The sequence below is a fragment of the Gossypium hirsutum genome, chromosome A09, assembly GCF_007990345.1.
Source record: "Gossypium hirsutum isolate 1008001.06 chromosome A09, Gossypium_hirsutum_v2.1, whole genome shotgun sequence".
In the NCBI taxonomy this organism is placed as follows: Eukaryota; Viridiplantae; Streptophyta; class Magnoliopsida; order Malvales; family Malvaceae; genus Gossypium; species Gossypium hirsutum.
The window spans coordinates 66,886,191-66,908,381 of record NC_053432.1 but is presented as its reverse complement, the minus strand read 5'-3'; the positions used below and the strand labels follow the sequence as shown (position 1 = coordinate 66,908,381).

The window sequence follows — 22,191 nt, the reverse complement described above, 5'->3', positions numbered from 1 at the left end:
ATTTTCTCAATCCAATTCTAATATTGTCAAAATCGAGATGACTTTATATATTTATAAAAATATGTTTACATTATTTTTAATTTAATATTTTTTTAATTATATATATTTTTATGGATAATAAATTACATAATATATAAACATATGTAACATAGTATAAAACATTACAAACTTAAAAAAAAAACAAAGGATTGGGTTGGGTTGGGTTGGGCTTGGTCTTGGGCCTTGAACATTTAAACCCAAGCCTAACCCATTTTTTAACAAGCCTGTTTTTTTTGTTTAAGCCCATTTTTAGTATTATATTTTTGTTTAAACTTTCCTAAATTTAAGTAACCCAGTTCATGAATATATCTAGTTGTAGTGTTCTGTGTGTCTTGTGCAACTTTTGGTTGACTTCATTTTGTAGTGATTTCGCTTTTATAATAATTGTTTTGATCGCCTAGTTAAAAGAAAAAAAAACTATATTATATACTAATATCTCATATCATATCATGTACAATATATTAATAGTTTATATATATATAAGCATTAATATTAAATATTACAATATTATGTAATACTATATGTTTTATTATAATCTATAATATAACAATAGTTATATTTATACATGTGCATTAATAATTTTTGTCATAGTTATCTACTATATTATTATATTATGTAATAGTATATCATTTATTATAGTTAGCGATTAAAATTGATTTAATCGACTAAATCAAGTCAATTCAAGCAGATAAGTTAACAAAAGTGATTTTGATTTTGAACCAATTAATAGTTTTAAAATATATTATCATATTATGCAATACTATATCACATATTGTAATAGTATTATATAATATATTAATTATTATATATTTAATAGAATTCTTTTATTTAAAATAATTAAAACACTTATTGTGTGTAAAATTTATTATTATATGATATGTATATGAATTGATGAAAATGTATTTTGTTATTTATTATATTATATTGACAATTGAATAACTTTTATATTTCTTACTAAATTTATAAACCTAATACTAAAATCTTTATTCCAAAAAAAAAAATATTATATTAAGCCCAAACCTAAATAATATAGAAATTATTATTCTAATCCAAAATAAACTAATTATATACCAATATTCAAGTTCAAAATAAAAAGAAATTAAACCCAATACCTATATACAATTTGTAAAATATAAAACCCAATCCAGAATTCAACTTATTAAAAATAATACTTTTTAAGATTTTAAAATTTTGATAAATTATAAACATGTATTGTAATATACTAAATTACACATATATATTATTTTTGCTATGAATACAAATTTAATATAAATATGTAAGGCTTATTAATACATTTTTATAAAATAAATAATTACAATTACAATTTTTTTTTATTTTAAGTAATATCATATATTTATATTAATTATTAATGTCTATTATAGTTATTCAATTTTAAAATTTGAGTTTTTCAAACTTTGGGTTAGATTTATCTTGGGCTCGGACCAAATCAATCTTAGACTTGAATTTTTATAGAATCAAGTTTTCTTATGCTCAAATTTTATCGAGTTCAAATATGTTACCAGCTTGAGTTTTCTCGGACTCGAATCAACACAGGCGGACTTTCGAACTTGAACTTGTTTTGCTAGCTCTAATCTAGTGGCATATGTGATTATGACATGTGGAAACTTAAATATAATATCTTTGATGGTTCTTTCTTCAATCATTTTGTTCCGTCGGACTGCATATTGAATTTTGGCTATGGGTATACAATACATTCATGTTTTTTGGTAAGTGTTTGCATTGTTGGTCACTCAAGTATTATCATGTTCTTATTTTGATTATAGAACTTTAAATTTTTTTTTACCAATGTTATTGACATTGAATATTTGTATCACTTGTCCATTAAATTATTTAATGGAATGATGAAGTGATCTATTTTCTATAATCATGATCAAATTAACAATGTGTAAATATCGAAGGTTAAATTTATCATTATAATAATCAAAAAGTTCATGTAACCCTTCAGTTAATCATTTAATGGAAGAGTGACCAAAATATTTAATATCGATAATGTTGGTTACAAAATAAATTTTTTTTTTAAATTTCATGACTAAAATAGAAACACATTAATACTTGAGTCACCAACAATATAATTTACCCTATTAATAAATATGAAGTAATCAATGGTCGCCTTACACCACCGCATATTGCCCTTAATTTTGCTCGATGTTGCATGAGGAATTTTAGCTCCATAACTTTCTTAATCGACCACTCTGCCCAGACAATCGAGAGAGGAGCAGTGGCGCGCCCCTAATATATGGACAATTAAAGCGACCGTGGATGCGGTTTGGGATGAGAACACTTGGGTTGCAAACCTTGGTTATGTGGCGTGAGATGAAGATGGGTTGGTCCTAGGTGGTTTGGAACAGCACTTGTCTGAGAGTTGGGATGCTAAATGGGTGTAGGCCTATGCTATCCAAATGAAACTTGATTTTGCTCGAGAGATTGGCTTCATGGATATTATTATTGAGGCAGAATTTTTTTTTTTGGTCTCTAAATTCTCAATTGTTACTCTAGATTTAGCACATTTGGGTATTTTGTTAATAAGGCTCGTTTATGTCATCTTACTTTAGCTCTTTATATTTTTGTTATGTTCCTAGATGGGCTAATAAAGTGACTGATAGCATTAGCCGCATGGACTTAAATAGTGGACATGAAACCCAGTTTGATATGTGCTACATGATCATGTAATTGCTAACTCTTTTTGAATTTATGAAATTGTGGAACGAGTTTTCCTTTTAAGAAACCTCATTTGCCCCTACTGTGTTGCTGCTGTATATGGTCGGTGCTTGCACTGCTGACCCACCTTCTCCCTCCTCTCTTGATCATTGAATACTTGATTTCTTCTTTTCCTATCTGTTTTCTTCTCTTCTCCTTTCCTTTGCTCTTTTCAGTTTCTTCTTTTTCTTTTGCCGGACTCTTGTTGTTTATTGTCGCCGGTGGTTGTTAGGAAGAAAGTCTTTCGGTTCCTTTGAGTCGAGGTGTAAGCTTTTTGGAATCCCTTTGAGATCGTTGCCGGTGGCTTGAATTGATGTTGGATTATTTGGCCCTCTCTGTTGTTTCAGGTTAGCAGAGGCATCTTCATAATAACAGTGGCGAAGGCGTAGACGAAGACGAAGACCATTTCGCATCAGGGTGGGATAGTAATCCATCAATGTTAGGAGCGAGAATTCAAGCAAAGGGTGGTTTTATTCCCTTGGAGGGGTTCTTGAGGTCTTTGGCTTACAGGACCACTTTGTGTTATAAATAAAATTTGTTGTTGAAAATGAAAGCAAAAACAAAATAAATAGTTGAGAATAGTGAGAATAAAGAGACAAAGTTAAAGATAATAATATGTAGCATATAAAATAAAATAATGAAACAGGTTTTGGATGGTGAGTTATGATTTGATCTCATTATGAAGTAAAAACATAAAACACCTAATCGAAGTTTCTAAAGAACAGTGAGAAAAAATAATCAAATTTTCCAATTGGAAAAAGGTAGCCCACAGTGGATTTAATTCCTTTCACACATCACGTCATGGGTCTCTTTTTCCGAAGGATCTCTCCAAAACCCGGTCCCAAAGAACCGGTCCGACTTCTTGTCCTCCGAATCCACGGTTACCCTGGACCCATCATCCGCATTACCCACCATTTGGTGTAGCTCCGTGTCCTGGTCCTCACTAGACGACGTAGGATGAAAGCCATGGCTCTTGCTCTTTCCTTTCTTCCTTCTGCAAGCCTTCTTGCAAAGTCCAGTAGGAACCTTGTAAAGTCCTAAAACAAGCAGCTCCATAATGGTAAGTGGAAAGCAGCAACACACCGCCGTGCACTCCGCTGCAGAACCACCGACCATTCCCCCATAATTCCTCCCTTTTCTCTCTGTCTTCAGGTCATCAGGTGAACACGGACGTTTGTGTCTCACTGGCGGTGAACGAGACAAAACTTGAAGAGTCATTTTTAACCGATAATGTGTTTCTTCTCTCTCTAAATCCCCTTCCCCTCTCCCGAAAATAGAAGCTAGAGGAAACGAAAACGGTGATTTTGAAAAGAAGAAAACATGGGAGAAGGTGATTCTCGATTCATTTTGGAACAAGTTTTTTCCTTTTCCTTATTCTATTTCATTTAAATCAAAAACCTCACAAAAGTGAAAGGGGAATTGGGATTAAAATTAGAAAAGGAATTTCCCGAGAATATCGACGGAACATTCAATGTCTTTTACTTTTCTTATTTTAGTTTGTTTGACAAAAGTCAAACACAAACTATTTTGATTTTTAATTATCAAACGGAAGAAGTTGGTAACCAATATTATATTTACTATAATTCTGAATCAAAACTCACAACTTAAATCTAATATACTAACTTTTTAGTTTTCGTAACATATGAGGTTCAATTTTTTGACAAACTAAAATAGATACACTAACTTCTTATTTTTTTTTATAAAGTATAATTGGATTTATATATTTATCAAAATTATTTTTTTGGTAAAAATATTTTACATTAGCATTTAATGTTTTCCCATGTTACGATATCAATGGCATGCGATTCATTGTTAATTTATAACATTTGGTATACAGTAGAAGATATTGATCAAAATAGTAGAAAAGTTACATTATCACGTTTACTTCGCTAAGTACTTTTTTTAGGAATGTAATGATAATTTGCAAATTTACTTTTATTAAATAATAATATTCAAGTATTTAATTTTTATAATAAATTTTATTCTTAACAAATATTTGGATTAAATATTTAATAATAAATTTTAATTGAAAATTTTATTCTTTTTAATTTACAATTTTAATTGAAAGCAAAATTGTTTCAAATTTTTCTAAATATAATAATGTATATATGACCTGTCGTTAAATGTAGTAGTTAATTCGGATCAATTTTGCACTTAAGGAGTTTGTTTTCTATGCAATTTAGTATTTAATCACTACAAGAAAATAGATTTTTAGCGGCGCTTTTTTTAGCCTTTAGTGGCGCTTTTTAAAACGCCGCAAAAAACGCCGCTATAGGTAATGCCACAAAACTTTGTGGTGTTTATTGAAAAAAAAAACGCCGCTAAAAAGTCACAACTTTTAGCGGCGTTTGTGGGAAAAACGCCGCTAAAAGTCACGGCTTTTAGAGGCGTTTGTGGGAAAAGCACCGCTAAAAGTCACGGCTTGTAGCGGCACTTTTTCCACAAACGACGCTAATTTTGACAGATTTGCAATATTTTTTTCACCAATATCCTGCCCTTCCTGCATTAAAATCCAACCAAATACAACAAATATAGTATAAAATGCAGCCGAAAACAGCAAATTTAGCATAAAAAATACAACCAAAAACATTAATTCTAAATGATACTTCAAATTTAACTAAAGATATATGATATAATTAATAAATAAAGTATAATTTAAAATATTCTTACAATAATGTTAAACGTGACAGAACTTAAAAACATTCTTACAATAAGAAAACTAAAGTCTAAGATGGCGGCTTTTGCGATTGCTGAAACATATGCATCATCTGCTAAAGCTGTAGCTGGAGGTCATCGTACTTTTTGCTCTGCTCTGTTACCATCGCTCGTGCCTCTGCCTCTCTCGTTGCAGCCGCTGCCTCACTCTCTTCTGCCTCTGCTCTAAGTTGTTGCTGGAGTTCTTCATATTTTCGTTGAACCTCGGCAATTTGCTCAACCGTGTTCGCTTGCATCTAAGCTATCTGGTCTCTTAACCTCTGAGCTTCAGCTTGAGCTTGCCTTCCGGAAGGCATGTATTGTTGGGAGCCAGATCCAAAATATTGGGTCGGGGTAACACCAGATCCTTGAAATCGAACCCAACCGTACCTTTCAGGACCCAAAACTTCAGTGATAATTATGTTATCAATGTTCTCAAGATTAACAGAACTATCACTTGAAGCAATCGCTTCATATTTCGCCTTCTTCTCCTTTAGTTTCTCCTAAAAAATCAATTAAAGAGTTAGAAACGAAATATATAATAAAAAGGAATGCAACATAACTTAACATTATTTAAAACTACTAATGATGAATTGAATTAAACAATTATAATTAAAGATTATAAATATTTAGAATAAATCAAATATTATTAAGTAAATATACCATAATTTCTCCAGCTTCGGATGTCATAGGAGATCCATCTTTCTTCCTATGCGTAATCTCAAAAAGCTGAAGGCGTCCAACTTTTTGTCCGGATTTGACTTCCTACAATATAGTAGTAAAAATATTATTTAATAATAGAAAGTTATTAATATTTGAAATAATTAATAAATTCATAATACCTCGGCCTCAGCTACAGAAGCAAAACTTCTCGACCCTGCCGTGTGCGTGAATTTTTGTTTTTCCCTGCTGCTTGTTCCAACTCGCTCACAGTCCTACATAATAAAATTATTATTACGTATATAGTAAACACTATATATAAGAGTTTGGAAATACGCAATACCTCTCCTTTCTTTGAATTCCAAAATCTAACCGCATCTTCCCATTGATACCTCAGCATTCCCGGCGGGACATTTCTCAATTTTTCCTCGAGGCTTATGTCTTTCTTAAAATATTGTTTCTGTAAAATGCTTTTATTGTCTCTTCATCTTTTAGCTAATGCCTTCTTGATATAATCATCGGAGACTTCTAAAGCAAATCTCTCCTAAAAAAAACATAAGTTTAGAATGTAAATATAAATGAAACTTAAACCAAAGTATTATAAATTACATTCACATTTTGTTACCTTAATATTAGCGAGAGCCTGATTTTTGTTGCTATCAGGCATGTGATGCCATGATTCGTAGTTGATGGGCAACATATTTACATTTCGTGCTAAAATGCCCAAATAGCCTGCTAAAAGTCGAGCTTCAGATCCAACAGGCTGACCATGAGTATTTCTACTTACTTTAACACGCTCGACAGGATCTAAGTCGTATAAATCTCTAAGCAGCGTACGTCCTCGAACTCTGCGCGTCCCACCACTTTTAGCTGAAAAATGATATACTATTATTATATTAAAATTGACAAATAATTCAATAATAAAAGTCAACACATGTAAAATGAACATAACATTACTTTGAAATTCTTCAGGCTCATCAAGTGTCTCCAGCACATTCGAAGATCCAACAACTGTCTGCTGTTCACTATTTCCTTCTTCCGAATTTGGAGTATTCTGGACAATACTTAAATCTTGTAATCTTCTTCTACGCATTTTTCCTGCAATACACATAAAATAGTTAAAGTTTTAGTAACAAATTACAACAATAGTAGTACATATAAAATAGTTAAATTATATAACATGACAAAGATTAAAATTATAATATTACATATAATTAAAAAATTGTAAAATCTTACTACATCATTATTCGTAAATATCTTCATCCACATCATGTCGAACCCATTGATGTTGTGTATTAGTACTAGGGATATTTTCATCTAAGTTTTGTTCTGGAAAAGATAATGTTTCTGATCTTTCGACGATGTCATCTCTACTTCCATTACCCATGTCAAACAAGTCTTTAGGGGTGTTCCGGAGTACAACATACCAACCCTCATCAGTTGGATCTTTCGAATAAAAAACTTGTTTCACTTGAGAGGAAAATACATATGGCTCGTCCATCAATTGTTGTCCAGTGTGAATCAAGCGAGAGAAATTTAACATTGTAAAACCAAATTGATCTTCTTTAATTCCTTGAGCAGTATTAACATCAGCCCAATCACACCGAAATAAGACAACTTTCCATCTGCCATAGTAATCCAACTCAATAATGTCAGTAAGAAGTCCGTAATACTCCACATTGCCCTCAACCGGATTACTGCCCCTAGCACTAGCATAACTTGTAATTGAAGAATTAACAACAACTCCACAATTTTGAGTTCTCCTCATTCTCTCACGATACTTTGTATGAAATCTGTATCCATTGATGAGGAAGACACTATATCTTTTTATTGTTCTGTTCGGACTTTGGGAAAGCCATTTAATTTCGTCATTGACGTCCTTTCCACTCCAAACCTATTGAATCGAAAGTAAATTAAATAATTAACTAAATTTCGGGATTATATGTAACTTATTAACTTTAGTTACATATCGTTTGACTTAACCATTCATGAAAAGATTCTGTGAATAACTTATTAATCTCTCGATGTTGCAATCTTTGAGAGCGTGCACGAGATCTCAAAATTTGTTTGTACTCACTATGCTAAAAACAAGTGTAATTGGTTAGAAGATAAACAAATCAAAATGATGAATATGTGAGGAAATTTTAAAACTTACTTGCGTAACGGTTCAACTAAATCATGGTGAAAAAGTACATATCGATGTGTTAGTATCCATGATATATCATCTAATTCTACAATTTCAACTTTGCTGATTGGTTCTCCATAACTTTGGAATAAATAAGTTTCGGCCAAGTTATGATCATTGAGCCCAGCATTTCTATTTGGTCTATTCAATCGTGTTTCAACATCTTCTAAATATCTAGAACAGAATGTCATGCACTCCTCTGCCAAGTAGCCTTCAGCAATTGATCCTTCTGGATAACGCTTATTGCGACAATAAGATTTTAATTTGCTTAGGAACCTAAACACGATATACAATATTTATCAAAAGTTGTAACTAAATATATAGACGCGAATAAATAAATATTTGACAAATAAATTAACACCTTTCTATTGGATACATCCATCGATAAAAAACCGGTCCACCAAGTATTGCTTCGTGAGGGAGATGGATTACCAAGTGCACCATAATAGTGAAGAATGAAGGTGGAAAGATCTTCTCCAAATTGCATAAAGTCAAAGCAGCTCGATCCTGTACTTTCTTAAGTTCTTCAACATCCAAAACTTTGCCACAAATAGCTTTCATTATATTGGATAGTTCAATTATACAGGACGTCACATTTTTTGACATACAACACCGTAAAGCAACTGGGAGTAAATCTTGCATCAAGATGTGGTAATCATGTGATTTTAATGAATATAAACTTCTATCTTTAAGACTCACACATCAAGATATATTTGACGCATACGCATCTGGGACCTTTATATCCTTCAACACCACACAAAACACCTCTTTCTCTTCCTTTGACATTGAAAAAATAGAAGGTGGCAACCGATATTTCCCATTCGGAAGTACTTGAGGATGAAGATCATGCCGAATTCTCATGTCAACTAAATCAAGTCGACTCTGAAGATTGTCTTTTGATTTTCCATCGACATTCAAAATTGTCCCAATTATGTTCTCACAGACATTCTTCTCAATATGCATGACATCAAGATTGTGGCGTAAAATATTATGCTCCTAATAAGGCAACTCAAAAAAATACTTCTTTTTTTCCACAAGTCTGCCTCATTAGGATCATCCTCTTCGTCAGATTCATAATCAATTCATCCCTCGATCTTCTCTTTGATTGTGTGTTAGGTGGTTGATTCATCTTCCCATAACTGAAGTTGATATCTTTTAACATAAACAAGATTTCAGATCCAACAGTCTGCTGAGGAGCTCCTCTGTACTCTTCAGTACCGTCAAATAGAGTCCTCTGAAATCTAAATTTATGATTTCCATCTAACCACCGACGATGGCCCACATAAGAGAACTTCTTCACATTGTACAACCACTTTGAATAAGTTTGCGCAGCATAACAAAGACAAGCATAACGTCCTTTATTACTCCAACCCGATAAATTAGCATAAGCCGGGAAATCATTAATTGTCCACAATAAAGCTGTACGTAAATAAAAGTTCTCTTTTCTTAATACATCTTATGTCTCAACACCCGACCATAATTGTTTTAACTCTTCAATAAGTGGCTGCAAATAAATGTCAATATCATTTCCGGGACCTTTCTCTCCTGGAATAATCATTGATAAAATAAACGAAGATTGCTTCATGCAAATCCATGGAGGCAAATTGTAAAGAACAAGCACCACAGGCCAAGTACTGTACGAAGTACTCATGATTTTAAATGGATTAAAGCCGTCAGCTGCTAGCCCAAGCCTCACATTTCGAGGATCGCTTGCAAAGCTTGAAAATTTCATGTCAAACGATTTCCAAGCTAAAGAATCCGCAGGATGTCTTAATAATCCATCATCGGTCCGTTGATCATTATGCCACCTCATAGATTCGCTCATCTTTGACGACATGAAAAGCCTTTGAAGTCTTGGTATTAGGGGAAAGTATCGCAAAACCTTGACTGGCTTCTTTCTTAACTGTGCCCCACCTTCATCCGCATTCACATCTTCTGTATTCCCATTCATCCAACGAGACTTGCCGCAAACATTACAACACTGTTGGTTCTTCTGATCACCCCAGTACAACATGCAGTCATTTGGGCAACTATGAATTTTATCGTACCCAAGGCCCAAATCTTTTATTAGTCTCTTCATATCTTGACAAGATTGGGGGATTTTTGCAAAAGGAAACATCTCTCTCAGAAACTCTAGCAGCATTGTAAAAGAATTTCTAGTCCACCCTCCCAAACATTTTAAGTGAAATAAACGAATGCAGAAGGACAATTTCAAATATTTTGATCCCTCGTAAAGTTCTTTGTTCATTTCATTAAATAAATTGTAGAACTTCGCTGCTTCTTCATTTGGCTCCTCATAAGGTGCACTTGTTCCCGTTTCACCAAAAATATTTCCACCAATATTACAATCATCGGATGCAATAAAGTCAGGTGGAAACGATTGCTCACCATGACTGTGCATATTAAATGCATCCCGGAACATACCTTCCATGTCATCTTGTCTAACATACTGATGGTAATCAGTATTAGGATAAGTCGGATTAATTGTTGAAGAAGTTCCACTAGATGTACACTCTCCATGGAAAATCTATTTTTTATACCCCCGAATAAAGCCATCAACAATTAGATGTTCGTAGACAACTTCACGAGTATGCCAATTGATGTTGCCACACTTCTTACACGGGCAAAGAATCATATTCTCTTGGCTTGCATTTTGAAATGCAAAATTCAGAAAATTTTGTACTCCATTTCGATAGGCGTTGCTTACCCTTGACAATTTCATCCAACTCCTATCCATTTCGTAGTTCTTGAATTCTAAAGTTGACAATAAATTACATAGGTAAGTTGTTTATTATGTAAGTCTTGATATGATATATTTTTATGTTTTATGTAAGTTATGTAGATTATGTAAGTTATGAAATTTGAACTTTAAACTATATGCTTTTAAGGAAATTATTAGATTACACTACATGTATTAGTTAAGTTATGTAAGTTGTTATGTACGTTAAGTGAGTTATGTAAATTATGTAAGATATGTGAGTTATGTAAGTTGTTATGTAAATTATGTAAGTTATATTAGTTATGTAAGTTATGTAATTTATTTAAGTAATGATCAATATTAATACTATTTTGATAAAAATTAGTTATAACTTTTAAAGACATTTAAAATTATTAAATATTAAAATAAAATATTATTAATATAAAAAAATAGTAATTTGAATATAGTAATTTTTTAAGATTCATCATACGTGGCGTTGTTACACCTAGGGAGCATCCATTATATCTTACAGCTCGATATAAGGCAACCCGTCAGGTTTCCAGCCTATATACTTTGAATCTTTAAAATATTTAAAATAAGGTTGGAGAGAAGGTCAGCTATTGTTGTAATTTTAATGGACAAGCAAGCTACATGGTAATAAATATTCAATAGTAAATGAGCTCGATAGAACTTTTTTCAAGTCTTTTTGAATTTTTTAAGATTCATCATACGTGGCGTTGTTACACCTAGGGAGGATCCATTATATCTTACAGCTCGATATAAGGCAACCCGTCAGGTTTCCAACCTTTATACTTTGAATCTTTAAAATATTTAAAATAAGGTTGGAGAGAAGGTCAGCTATTGTTTTAATTGCTTATAACTGCAGTTACTATAACAAAGTAATATTTTATAGACTAAGGCTCCACAATGATCACCATCAATTATATAATTATTCAATGCTCCGCAAATTATAACACAAAACAAACAACAGTATAAATCATACCAAGTATGGAGAGAGACCTACCTTACCAGATATTTCCAAATTTGTCCTCCATATAAATTAATTAGAGCTATAATTTCTCTTCCAAAAAAAAAAATACCAGCTGCTATCATGAACATTTAAATACTTGTGCACATAAAGAGATGAATTATTCAATTACATAATTAAAACATTACTAACTTATACAATGCTCAAACTTAACACATTATATAATTATTCAATTATATTACATACACACAATTATATTAATTCAATATGACAAAAAAATGTATGTATTTATTTCTTTTAAACATGTACAATTGAAATAAATCAAAGTTTTATACATACATAAGAACCGCAATTTAAGTTTCATTTATATAATAACACCAAATGAAAATTTATGTATCAAATTATAAGTTTGATCAATATTTATGTATAAATTTAATATTTATTCCTATAAATATTAAAATATTCACTTATTCATATAATTAACATATTTTCAAAAAAGATTTTATTGAGGTGAGCTGAAACGGGATTAGCACAGATCAGAAAAAAGAAGAGACCAATAATTTACTTAATGAAACTTACTTTGCCAAATTTGATCAGCTGAGGTACAATCTTGAGCACAGTGGACGACGGGATAGCAAATCCTACACCAGCTGATGTACCTGAAATGCAAATAACGAAATCAGAATGCATCTATTTTACTTGGACTCAGGTGTGACAGTATGGATATATGTCTGACACAGGTATGTTAAATTTGTTCTAAGTTTTTCCATATATTTGGACGATCATCATCCCCAGAGCACTGTCTGGATACATGTTAAACACAAGTGCCACACACTGGTACTTCATGAAAAATGAAATGTCAGAGCAAACATAAGAAGGCATTACATAGGAAGCTGTTAGCTATCATAACTATTATTATTCTTTGGCCAAGGAAACATCTAACTCTGAAATATCTTCTCATCAATATAGAAATTTTTTTTGTTTAAGATTACGGTAAAAAGAGTAAAATAACCTGTCTGTGTGAATATAGCCGTATTAATTCCAATCAGATTCCCTTTCGAATCTAACAGAGTACCTCCACTACAACAAAGAAAGAAAGCCAAGAAGTAGCAGCAATAAAAAATTTGTTCAAAGACATTAACTTTAAAGTTTCAAAACAGATACAGAAGATTAGACAAATCATTTGGAGAACTTGTTTCCCAGATTGATGGCTGCATCTGTTTCAATTCCACCCCCGATCAAAAAATTGAAACATGAACATAGTTAAAATACATACAATTCAAACCTCAAATATGAGCTAAAAAGAAGAAGCATACAAGCCCAACATAATCAGATGTCATTGTTGAAATTATCAAACCAAAAACAAAGAAATGTAGGAACCACACAAAAGAAGAGCTAATTTGTGAATACAGAGCTTACAACATATTAAGAAAATTTTGCAACCAAAGTGTAATATTAGCCAGACATGATACATTTCATAAACATAATTTTCGAAGTCCACAAATCCTAATTATCCATACAAGCAACATGACCTCCAAGCATCACTGTCTATTTGATTTTCGTTCAGATGCAAGTAGATAAACTTACTGCTAGCAGTTATAAAACTGAGATGAACACTAATATTTTAGTTACATAGTTCAGAACCCTAAATCACATTTCAAAATTTCAAAAACACAAACAGCCCTAAAACCCCGAAAAGAGAGAGAAGCACAACAATCTAAGATTACCAATGTCAGCATGCTAAAGTCTAGGGTTCAAAAGAACAAGTAAATGAGAGTACCTTGATTTGATGGACTTGCCAAAGGTAGCCTTCAATCGGGTTTGATTTCAAAATGAAATCCCTTAATCTTTCTGCTTGCTGCAAAAATAAAACAGAAGTGAAATCGAAATGGAAATGAAATGGAAATGAAATCGAAAATAAACTGTTTGCTTGCTGCAATGAAATCGAAATTATAATAACCATATTTAACCCAGTGAAAACAGATTGAAACAAACACAAAATTATAATAACCTGTCGATCGAAAAGAGAGAGGGAGACGACAAATGGATTTGATTTGGGGAATTTTGGGGTTTATGGGAAACTTTGATTTGGAGGAAAATGAGGGTTTCGGGTTTGCAATGGGGTGAAATGGCTGAAACAAAAACGGCGACATTTTGTTAAACATAATGAAGTCAGTAAATTGCAAAGGAAATGACGTAGTTTTAATTAAACTTTTAGTGGCGTTTTTAAAAAAGCGTCGCTAAAAATAGAGAATTAGTGGCGCTTTTAAAAAAAGCGACGCTAAAAATAGGGAATTAGCGGCGCTTTTTTTAAAAATGCCACTAATTCTCTATTTTTAGCGGCGCTTTTTTTGAAAACGCCGCTAATTCCCTTGGAGACATTGAATGACGTCGTTTATGCTAAAGTGAATTTTTTTGTGGCTTTTTTGTCAAAAACGCCACTAATGCATTAGATAGTAATAATTTTTAATAGTTAATTAATTATTATTTAATTATTTTAATATTTAAATTTAAGGTAAAATCAATTTAAAATAATTTCTAATAATTATTTAAAACATGAAATGAATTGAGATAAAAAAATTATATTTTCAAAATCATTTTTGATAAAAATGAACAACAATGAAAAAAATGCAAATTTTTAAAACATTAGGTTTTTATAAAAAAAAAAGAGTTGTCATTGATATTTTTAACTAGGTGTGAGCAATACTTATTAAAAATTTCTTTTAAGAGATTATTATTATTTGCATCTTAAAATTAAAGTAAGCCAAGTTTAATTTCGAGAGTCGATTGCATGCAAAGAAAGTTATTAAACACATATTATTTTTTAGATTTTGAAATTATAATAAATTCAAATTCAATATTTAATCATGATGCATTAAATTTGAGAATTTCATTAACATTTCGTATTCAATAATTTTAAGAACCACCTCATCAAATTCCGTAAATACTAAACCTTGCGTAATTATATGGGAATATAAACATATATACATCATAAATATATGTATAAACATGAGATCAAGTAGTTAATTAAACCACACTCCGAGCACTCCAAATTAAAACCTAGATTCAACCAGAACATCATTTAATCAACTAATAAACCTTAAACCCTAATAACCCTAGCTAAGCCTTAAAACTTTAAACACTATAATATATACCGGCCTAAGCCCTATGTACACTTTAATACACCAAACCCCAAATAACAAACTAATTTAAAACACTATACCCCAAACCCAAAATAACAAACCCCAAACCATGCATAAGCTTACTGCCATTAAACCCTAAACCCTAAACTTAATATATATATATACTACGTACCATTTCAACCCTAAACCATAGGCCTCAAACTTAAATATTAAACACTAAACCCCAAAATAAATTTAATCAACTACTTCCACAATTTATTAATATAAACATAAGCTTTTACATTATCTATGTATATACACACATAAATATCCATATGAATTTTTTTAGGGGTTTAGAGTTTTAGAATTTACATTTTTATAGTTTAGTTATTAATTTGTAACTTTTAATAATTAAGTAATTAAATAAAACTTTCTCATAGCTAAGTGAATTAGTTTATATTAAATCGAATTAAAAAAAAAGAAAATAATATGAAAATTAAATCAGATCAAATCGAAACAACTATCGACGGTTGTATAGATAAATTTTTTTGCGGCGTTTGGTTCTAAAAACGCCGCTATTGATTAGTTTTAGTGGCATTTTAACAAAAACGCCGCTATTTCTCTATTTTTAGTGGTGTTTTACATAAAAACGCCGCTATTTTCCCTGTTTTTACTGGCGTTTGGACAAAAACGCCACTATTTCTATGCTTTTTAGTGGCGTTTGGACAAAAACGCCGCTATTTCTCTGCTTTTTAGTGGCGTTTTGGATGAAAATGCCGCTATTGATAACTTTTAGTGGCGTTTAGGACAAAAACGTCACTATTTCCCAAGTTTTTAGTGGCGTTTACGTGAAAACGACGCTATTGATTAGTTTTTAGTGGCGTTTTAGATAAAACCGCCGCTATTGATATGTTTTTAGTGGCGTTTTAGACAAAAACGCTGCTATTTCTCTTTTTTTTGCGGCGTTTACATATTTACGGCGTTTTTTGTTAAAACGCCACTAAAAACGCCGCTAAAAGTCCATTTTCTTGTAGTGAATATTACATTTCCAATATTTAGACCTTAGGATTAAATATTAATAAAATAAATATTTTTTAACACATTTTGTAAATGTTGTGACCCAATAGGCCGACACGGGCCTTAGATAGTACTAATATGTCTAATTGAGTGTGTAGGATGAAGATATAAAGACCTAATTGATGTGGAAGCAAGAGACGAGTGATGCACAAGCTTTCTGAGACATCAAAGCACAAAACGAATGCCACAATGCAGGATTTGTGTGTCGTGTCGCGCTACGCAAGACCCGTGGTGCGACACAAGTCGACGTGCTGCCTAGGTATGCTGAGGCTATTTTCGTCTGTGCAATCAACTTTACACGAATTTAAAATGGTGGACAAAAATAACTTTGGCATACTTGGCTTGTGTACACAGACATGCATAGGCCATGGCACAACATAGGCTTTTCGAAGCAATGACACCTGATGTTAAAGTGTCGTGTTACGCCACACACAAGCTATGGCACGACATGTCTGTGTTTTCAGCCAAAATTGGGTCGTTTTAGGACGAAAGCTCGTCGAAATTCTATTTATAGTCACCAGTTTTAGGCATAAAAATGCACATCTAAAACACCTCAAAAGAGAGAAACTCTCTCATTGAGCCGCCGCATATTCTCTCCACAGTCGAGCTCCAATTTTTTCGCATTCCCAACCTCCAATCCACATTAGTAGGTGTTCTTCTTCTCTTTTCATTTTAGTTTTCATCATTTATTTTGTTACATTCCATATAGATCGAGAGTTGAATTCCATCAACAACTACCCAAGGTATCGTGTTCAAAACTCGATCTTTATCATTTTTATTGTTTGGGTTTGTCATTAGTTTACTTTAATTCAAAAATGGCACCACGAAAACAACAACATTCCGCTCAGGCACTAAGCAATCCTGATGCCAATTGCTTCCATAATACGAAAGTCGAGCGGTTTTTCCTTCAGATGAGTGAACGTTCATTTATTCAGAAGCGTGGGTTCGATCCCACCATGTCTGCTACTGACGAGATATAAGATCTAGTCCGATCCCACCATTAGGATACATTTTGCACAACCTTAACCGAACAAATAGTTGAGGCTATCGTCTATGAATTTTATGCCTCCCTAAAAGATAAAGAAAGTCGCAAGGAAAGAGGTGAGGCGATCACCCGTGTGACTGTCTTGGGCATCGGAGCAGATGGCTGCTAGAAGATAGAGACATAGATGTGATTGACTCGACTGACAGTACATCGGACATGACCTAAGCAGAATAGATCTTAAATCCGTTTATGGATTTATTCACTTGTGATGTTCATAGTGTGGCATACTTAAATCCTGAGTGGATGATGGACTATGTATACGTAACTCGTACACTTTGATGTAAGTAAAAACCTAAGTTCAAATAGATAAGGAATCAAAAGGTAATGCGTTGGGTGTACGACTTCTATAGTGTGTCATTTACAACAGTGGAATTCATAGCCCAAAACATGGGTAAATGATATCATCTCAATCCGTTTTTGTGAGAGATGACTTGATCACTATTTGATAGTGATTGAATTTTCATGAAAGAAGATGTAATTGTTACTGTGAGATAAAATAAGATCATATTGGAAAAATGGATATTATCCTAAAAAGATTAAGGATATCCTATGAGGGTAACATACTAATGACAATGTCATTGGACGAGTGCTGAGTAGTTTTCGTAATAGTATGTCATTGAGGAGAGTTTAGTCACGATACTATAGTGGAATGACTTCATGACTAAATGAGTTTATAATTAGTAGGCAAAAACAAGAACTTAATTATAAATAATTTGATCTTCAACTACATATATCCAATTGGTCCCTCCGCTAGCTCGTTGAAACAAAAAATGAATTGCGTGTTTAAATAAAAATGAACAGAATGAATCGAAGAGAAATGGAAAACATTTAGGAATCGTTATGGTTTTCTCCAAAATGGAGAAACGAAATTATTTGGAAATGAATATAGGTTTTCAAAAATGGAAATGAAAATAAAAATAGAAATTTGCAATCATATATAATGATGGAAGAATGAGTTTATATTTTTGGACTGTTTTGAAGCTCAAAATAAAAATAAAAATAAATCATTCGGTCATATGAACATATTGAGTTGTGACATATTAAATGAATTTTCTCAAAATTTTATCGGGGAAAATCATCAAAATTTTAGTGGGGTTAAGATCGTCATAATTTTACTGGAGTAAAATTGGGATAATAAAATTATTTAATATGTAAATATTAAAGTTTATTTTGAGAAATAGAAAAACTGAATCGGGTTGGACCACATTATAGAGTACTGGGTCAAAAAGGCCCATGAAGTACTTGTAATTGGATTCGATGTGAGAGAGACTCAAAACCCTTCATATAACATGAAGGGGCAACAACCCTAGTAGAAATACAAGGGTGATTCGTTTACCCCCTCTCCTTCTCAAAGTAGGATGTTATTTTTCTATTTAAAATAAATCTTTACAACTCTACAAGGGTTCTACCTTCTCTTCCTAGTAGACTCTATTAGTACAGCTATTAACACAACTTTTGAGAGATTGTTATTCTATCGAAAAATAGAGAGACTTTATTCTCAACCTATAAACATAATTCTCAGAATAACAATTTTACCGGTTTCTAATAAAGAAGAGAGAATTTTCGTTTTCATCAGAAAATGAAAACTTTTTATAGTTCTGTATTTTGATTCAATTGGTTCGAACCCACACTCGAAGTATTTTGTGGTACGAAAATAGTAGAGACGATCATTTGGTTGAAAGTCGGAAAACATCAAGAATCTGTTTATTCAAAAACATAGGCATGAATTCAGTTAAGGTTTATTGCTATAAATATCATAAACATGGTCGAATTTTTAATTTTTAATTTTTCATGGTGCAAGAAAACCGTTTTCAAATAGGATTTTCTTCAACAATTTTTACTATAAATGATAACTCGTTTATAGACAGTCAAGTTGTTGGTGCCATTGCCAGGAAGGTTTTGGCATTAAATTTAGAAAATAATTAATTAAGATAAGTAGGAAGATTAAAGCTTATAGATACTATTTTATTTTATTTTATTGTTAGTAAATTTAGAGGAGGAACATTATGGCAACTCTAATAGGTAGAACTATATTCGATACGAATTGGCTAAAGCCTAGTATTGCCCAACCAATAACGAGTACAATTCCATTTGAGACTAGTCATTCCTTATTAACATAGTTATCAACTAATATGCAGTTTAACGACGACTCAACCATGGAACTGGTAGCTTTTCGTAAATGGTTTGAACAAATATGTAGCACGATGAGCCATGCGGGAGTTTTAGAAGAAGCAATCTAAGTTACTACTGATCCCTTTTGTCCTTGAAGGCCAATTCCGAGAATGGTTAAAAGTGTTACCTCCGAGAACTATTACAACATCGGAAGAGTTTTTGCGATAGTTCTTACAAAGGATCATACCCATGCCTGTGTGATTAAAGACAAATGATGAGCTATTGCAATCCAAACAGAATCCCTTCGGAACTCTTGGTGAAGCATGGGATAGATTCAAAATAGTTGTGCGAAAGGCTTCAAAAAGAGGTACTAAAAGATGAAATTGCTTCAAAAAAAAAAAAGATTAATGGATCATTTTCCAGCAAGTAGGTGTAAAACTCATATCCAAAAGAATTTTCAATTATAGATCTTTTAGATCTCAAATCCTTATATCCAAAGTCATTTTTGTACAATAGGCGCATGAGAATTATTATCCATTTTTAAAGGAAAAACATACTTAAAGAATAGGCTTTCTTGTTTCAAGAATAATATTGCGCTCAAACACATTGCTATTTACAATTAAAAATCTACATGCAGTATAATCAATAAACATGCAATGAGAAGTTTTAAAATCTATTTTCGTTTTTTTAAGCTCAAGCAACATGACTTTAACAACACACCAACGCTTTCAAGAAAATAAACCTTAAATAATTTATAAACCAAAAACATACAATAAAAAAAAATCTAAACATTAATCAAGTGTGATGTGAGGTCAACAATTGATAGTTGATTCAAGGCTGAATAGGAAATTGTTAAGAAGAAGTTGAAGCAAGATTTTGAATTGGCCACGATAGATTTTGCAAGAAGAAGATTTGTAGTTGTGGACTCATCCAATTTACTTTTACTTTATTATTATGTTTCAATCCCTTAAAAACAAAATTAAAATTGGATTTTGTTTAAAATAACATTTAAATCGAGTTTAGTTAAATGAGTGGATTTAGACCCAAAATAAAGCGTTGAACATTAATTGTTAATTAGATGGGTTATGTTCAAATTTTAAGGCCAATCTATGTACAAAATTATAAGAAATCGAATGGGCTTATATCAAAACAAAACTATAAATTTTAATGGTGAAATAGATGGACTATGTAAATTAGTCCAAATTTACACCTGTATTTTTAAGGGAAGTGAATCCCCCCAGGCCCCAATGTAGTTTTGTCTTTGCTCGTTGATTTTGTGTGTGAAAATTCCCTCGCTCACTTGTTATTCCATCACATTTCACAAAACAATTCATGACACAAGTTTGTAAAGCATGAAGCACTAACCCAATCAGGGTCAGATTTTGAAATTGGAAGTTAATATAATTGTAACATTTTTAATTAATATATTAAAATAATTCTAAAACTATACTTTAACCCCTTAAAATATAAATTTTAATTTTATCTTCATAAAATAAATTTTAATCTTCGTCTCTGAATGCAATAAAATAATAATAAAAAATTAATGAAAAATCAAAATATGATAAGGAGAACGATTTGAAATAATATATTTAAAATATCAATGAATGTTGTAATAAGTACATTGTACTTTAAAGAGAAAATACATGTTTGAATCATAAAAACGACATTATTGAAAAGAGTAGTCGTGAATTTTGAACATAAACTATAAAACAGATATAAAGAATATAAAAAAAATTAATAACATTAAAATTTGTGTTCTATATCTTGTCTGTCAAGGTATCTGCCCAAGCCTGAAGGCTTGCTTGAAATTTGGGAGGGTTTGAATAAAAATATTAGGCTTGAAAAATAGGTTTGGACAAAAAAATTAGGTTCAAGACTTGAGTCCAGCCCGGCCTGACCTGATCCGTCTTTAAGTTTATAATACTTTATATTATGTTATCTTTATATATTATGTAATTTATAACACATTAAAAAAAACATATTCTAAATATATAATACTATTCTAATGTAAATATTAAAATAATATTAAGATGACTATATAAAAAATTTCAATAAATAAAATTAATATATCAAAATATTTTTAAAAAATTTAAAATAACATGAGCGAGCCTAAAATGGGCTTGAATTAGTCTTTTGCAAATATGGACAAATTTGTGTAAAATCTTAAGTTCATATTTCGGGCCAAGCCAAACTTGAACAAATATAAAATATATTGATATCATATTTAAATCCACTTCGAACCTAACTCGACTAATGAACACCTCTAATTATATTTCACAATAAAAAACTTTATTATAGATGTTAGACAAAAGAAGGGAGATAACCTTGGCTCCTCACAATAATAAAATTGTGATTTAATCTATTCAAATTTTATATAAATGATAAATTAATACAATAATAGAACTAATAAAACAACTTGCGGCTTCACCGCTGATTATACCTACAAACATAGGTAATTGCCTAACTCTTAACTCTTTGCAATTATTCTCCGCCTAACAGATGATCTGTTCCTTTCGTATGTATCACCATTCAAATCAGAAAAAAGATGGACGATTATGTGCTTGTGATAAATGATTCTCATGATAAAGGGATGAATGGATTATGGATGTATCTTGATCGGTTTTCTGAACTAACTATTTACTGTTAATATCGGCAGCACATGCGTTTGTAATTCAAAAAGCACACAATTTATTAATGGAGGCCATGTTCAAACGAAAGTTTGAATACGATAGTATAAGAGTACAATATATTTGTTAATTTAATTGAGATTTATTAATTTTACTTTGTAGAGTTTTCTTGGATGAATCATTTTATTTAATAATTATTTAGATTATTTATTGATTTAGACTCAAT

General features: G+C 31.5%; 1 protein-coding gene and 1 long non-coding RNA gene across 2 annotated transcripts; both read right to left on the bottom strand.

Moving 5' to 3' along the window:
• Positions 1–3,534: 3,534 nt before the first annotated feature.
• Positions 3,535–3,975, bottom strand: LOC107890066 (uncharacterized). The gene has a single exon (XM_016814580.1). The coding sequence runs from the start codon at positions 3,973–3,975 to the stop codon at positions 3,535–3,537; it is 441 nt and encodes a 146-aa protein (XP_016670069.1).
• A 3,188-nt stretch (positions 3,976–7,163) lies between these two features.
• On the bottom strand, positions 7,164–13,160 carry LOC107890300 (uncharacterized). The gene is made up of 3 exons (XR_001681912.2): positions 12,995–13,160; positions 12,562–12,641; positions 7,164–7,209 (listed from the first exon to the last, which is right to left on the bottom strand). It is a non-coding gene; the product is annotated as an uncharacterized lncRNA (long non-coding RNA).
• Positions 13,161–22,191: the final 9,031 nt, after the last annotated feature.

Coding starts and splice junctions, on each gene's coding strand:
- LOC107890066 (XM_016814580.1), bottom strand. CDS start 3,975: ATGACTCTTCAAGTTTTGTCTCGTTCACCGCCAGTGAGACACAAACGT.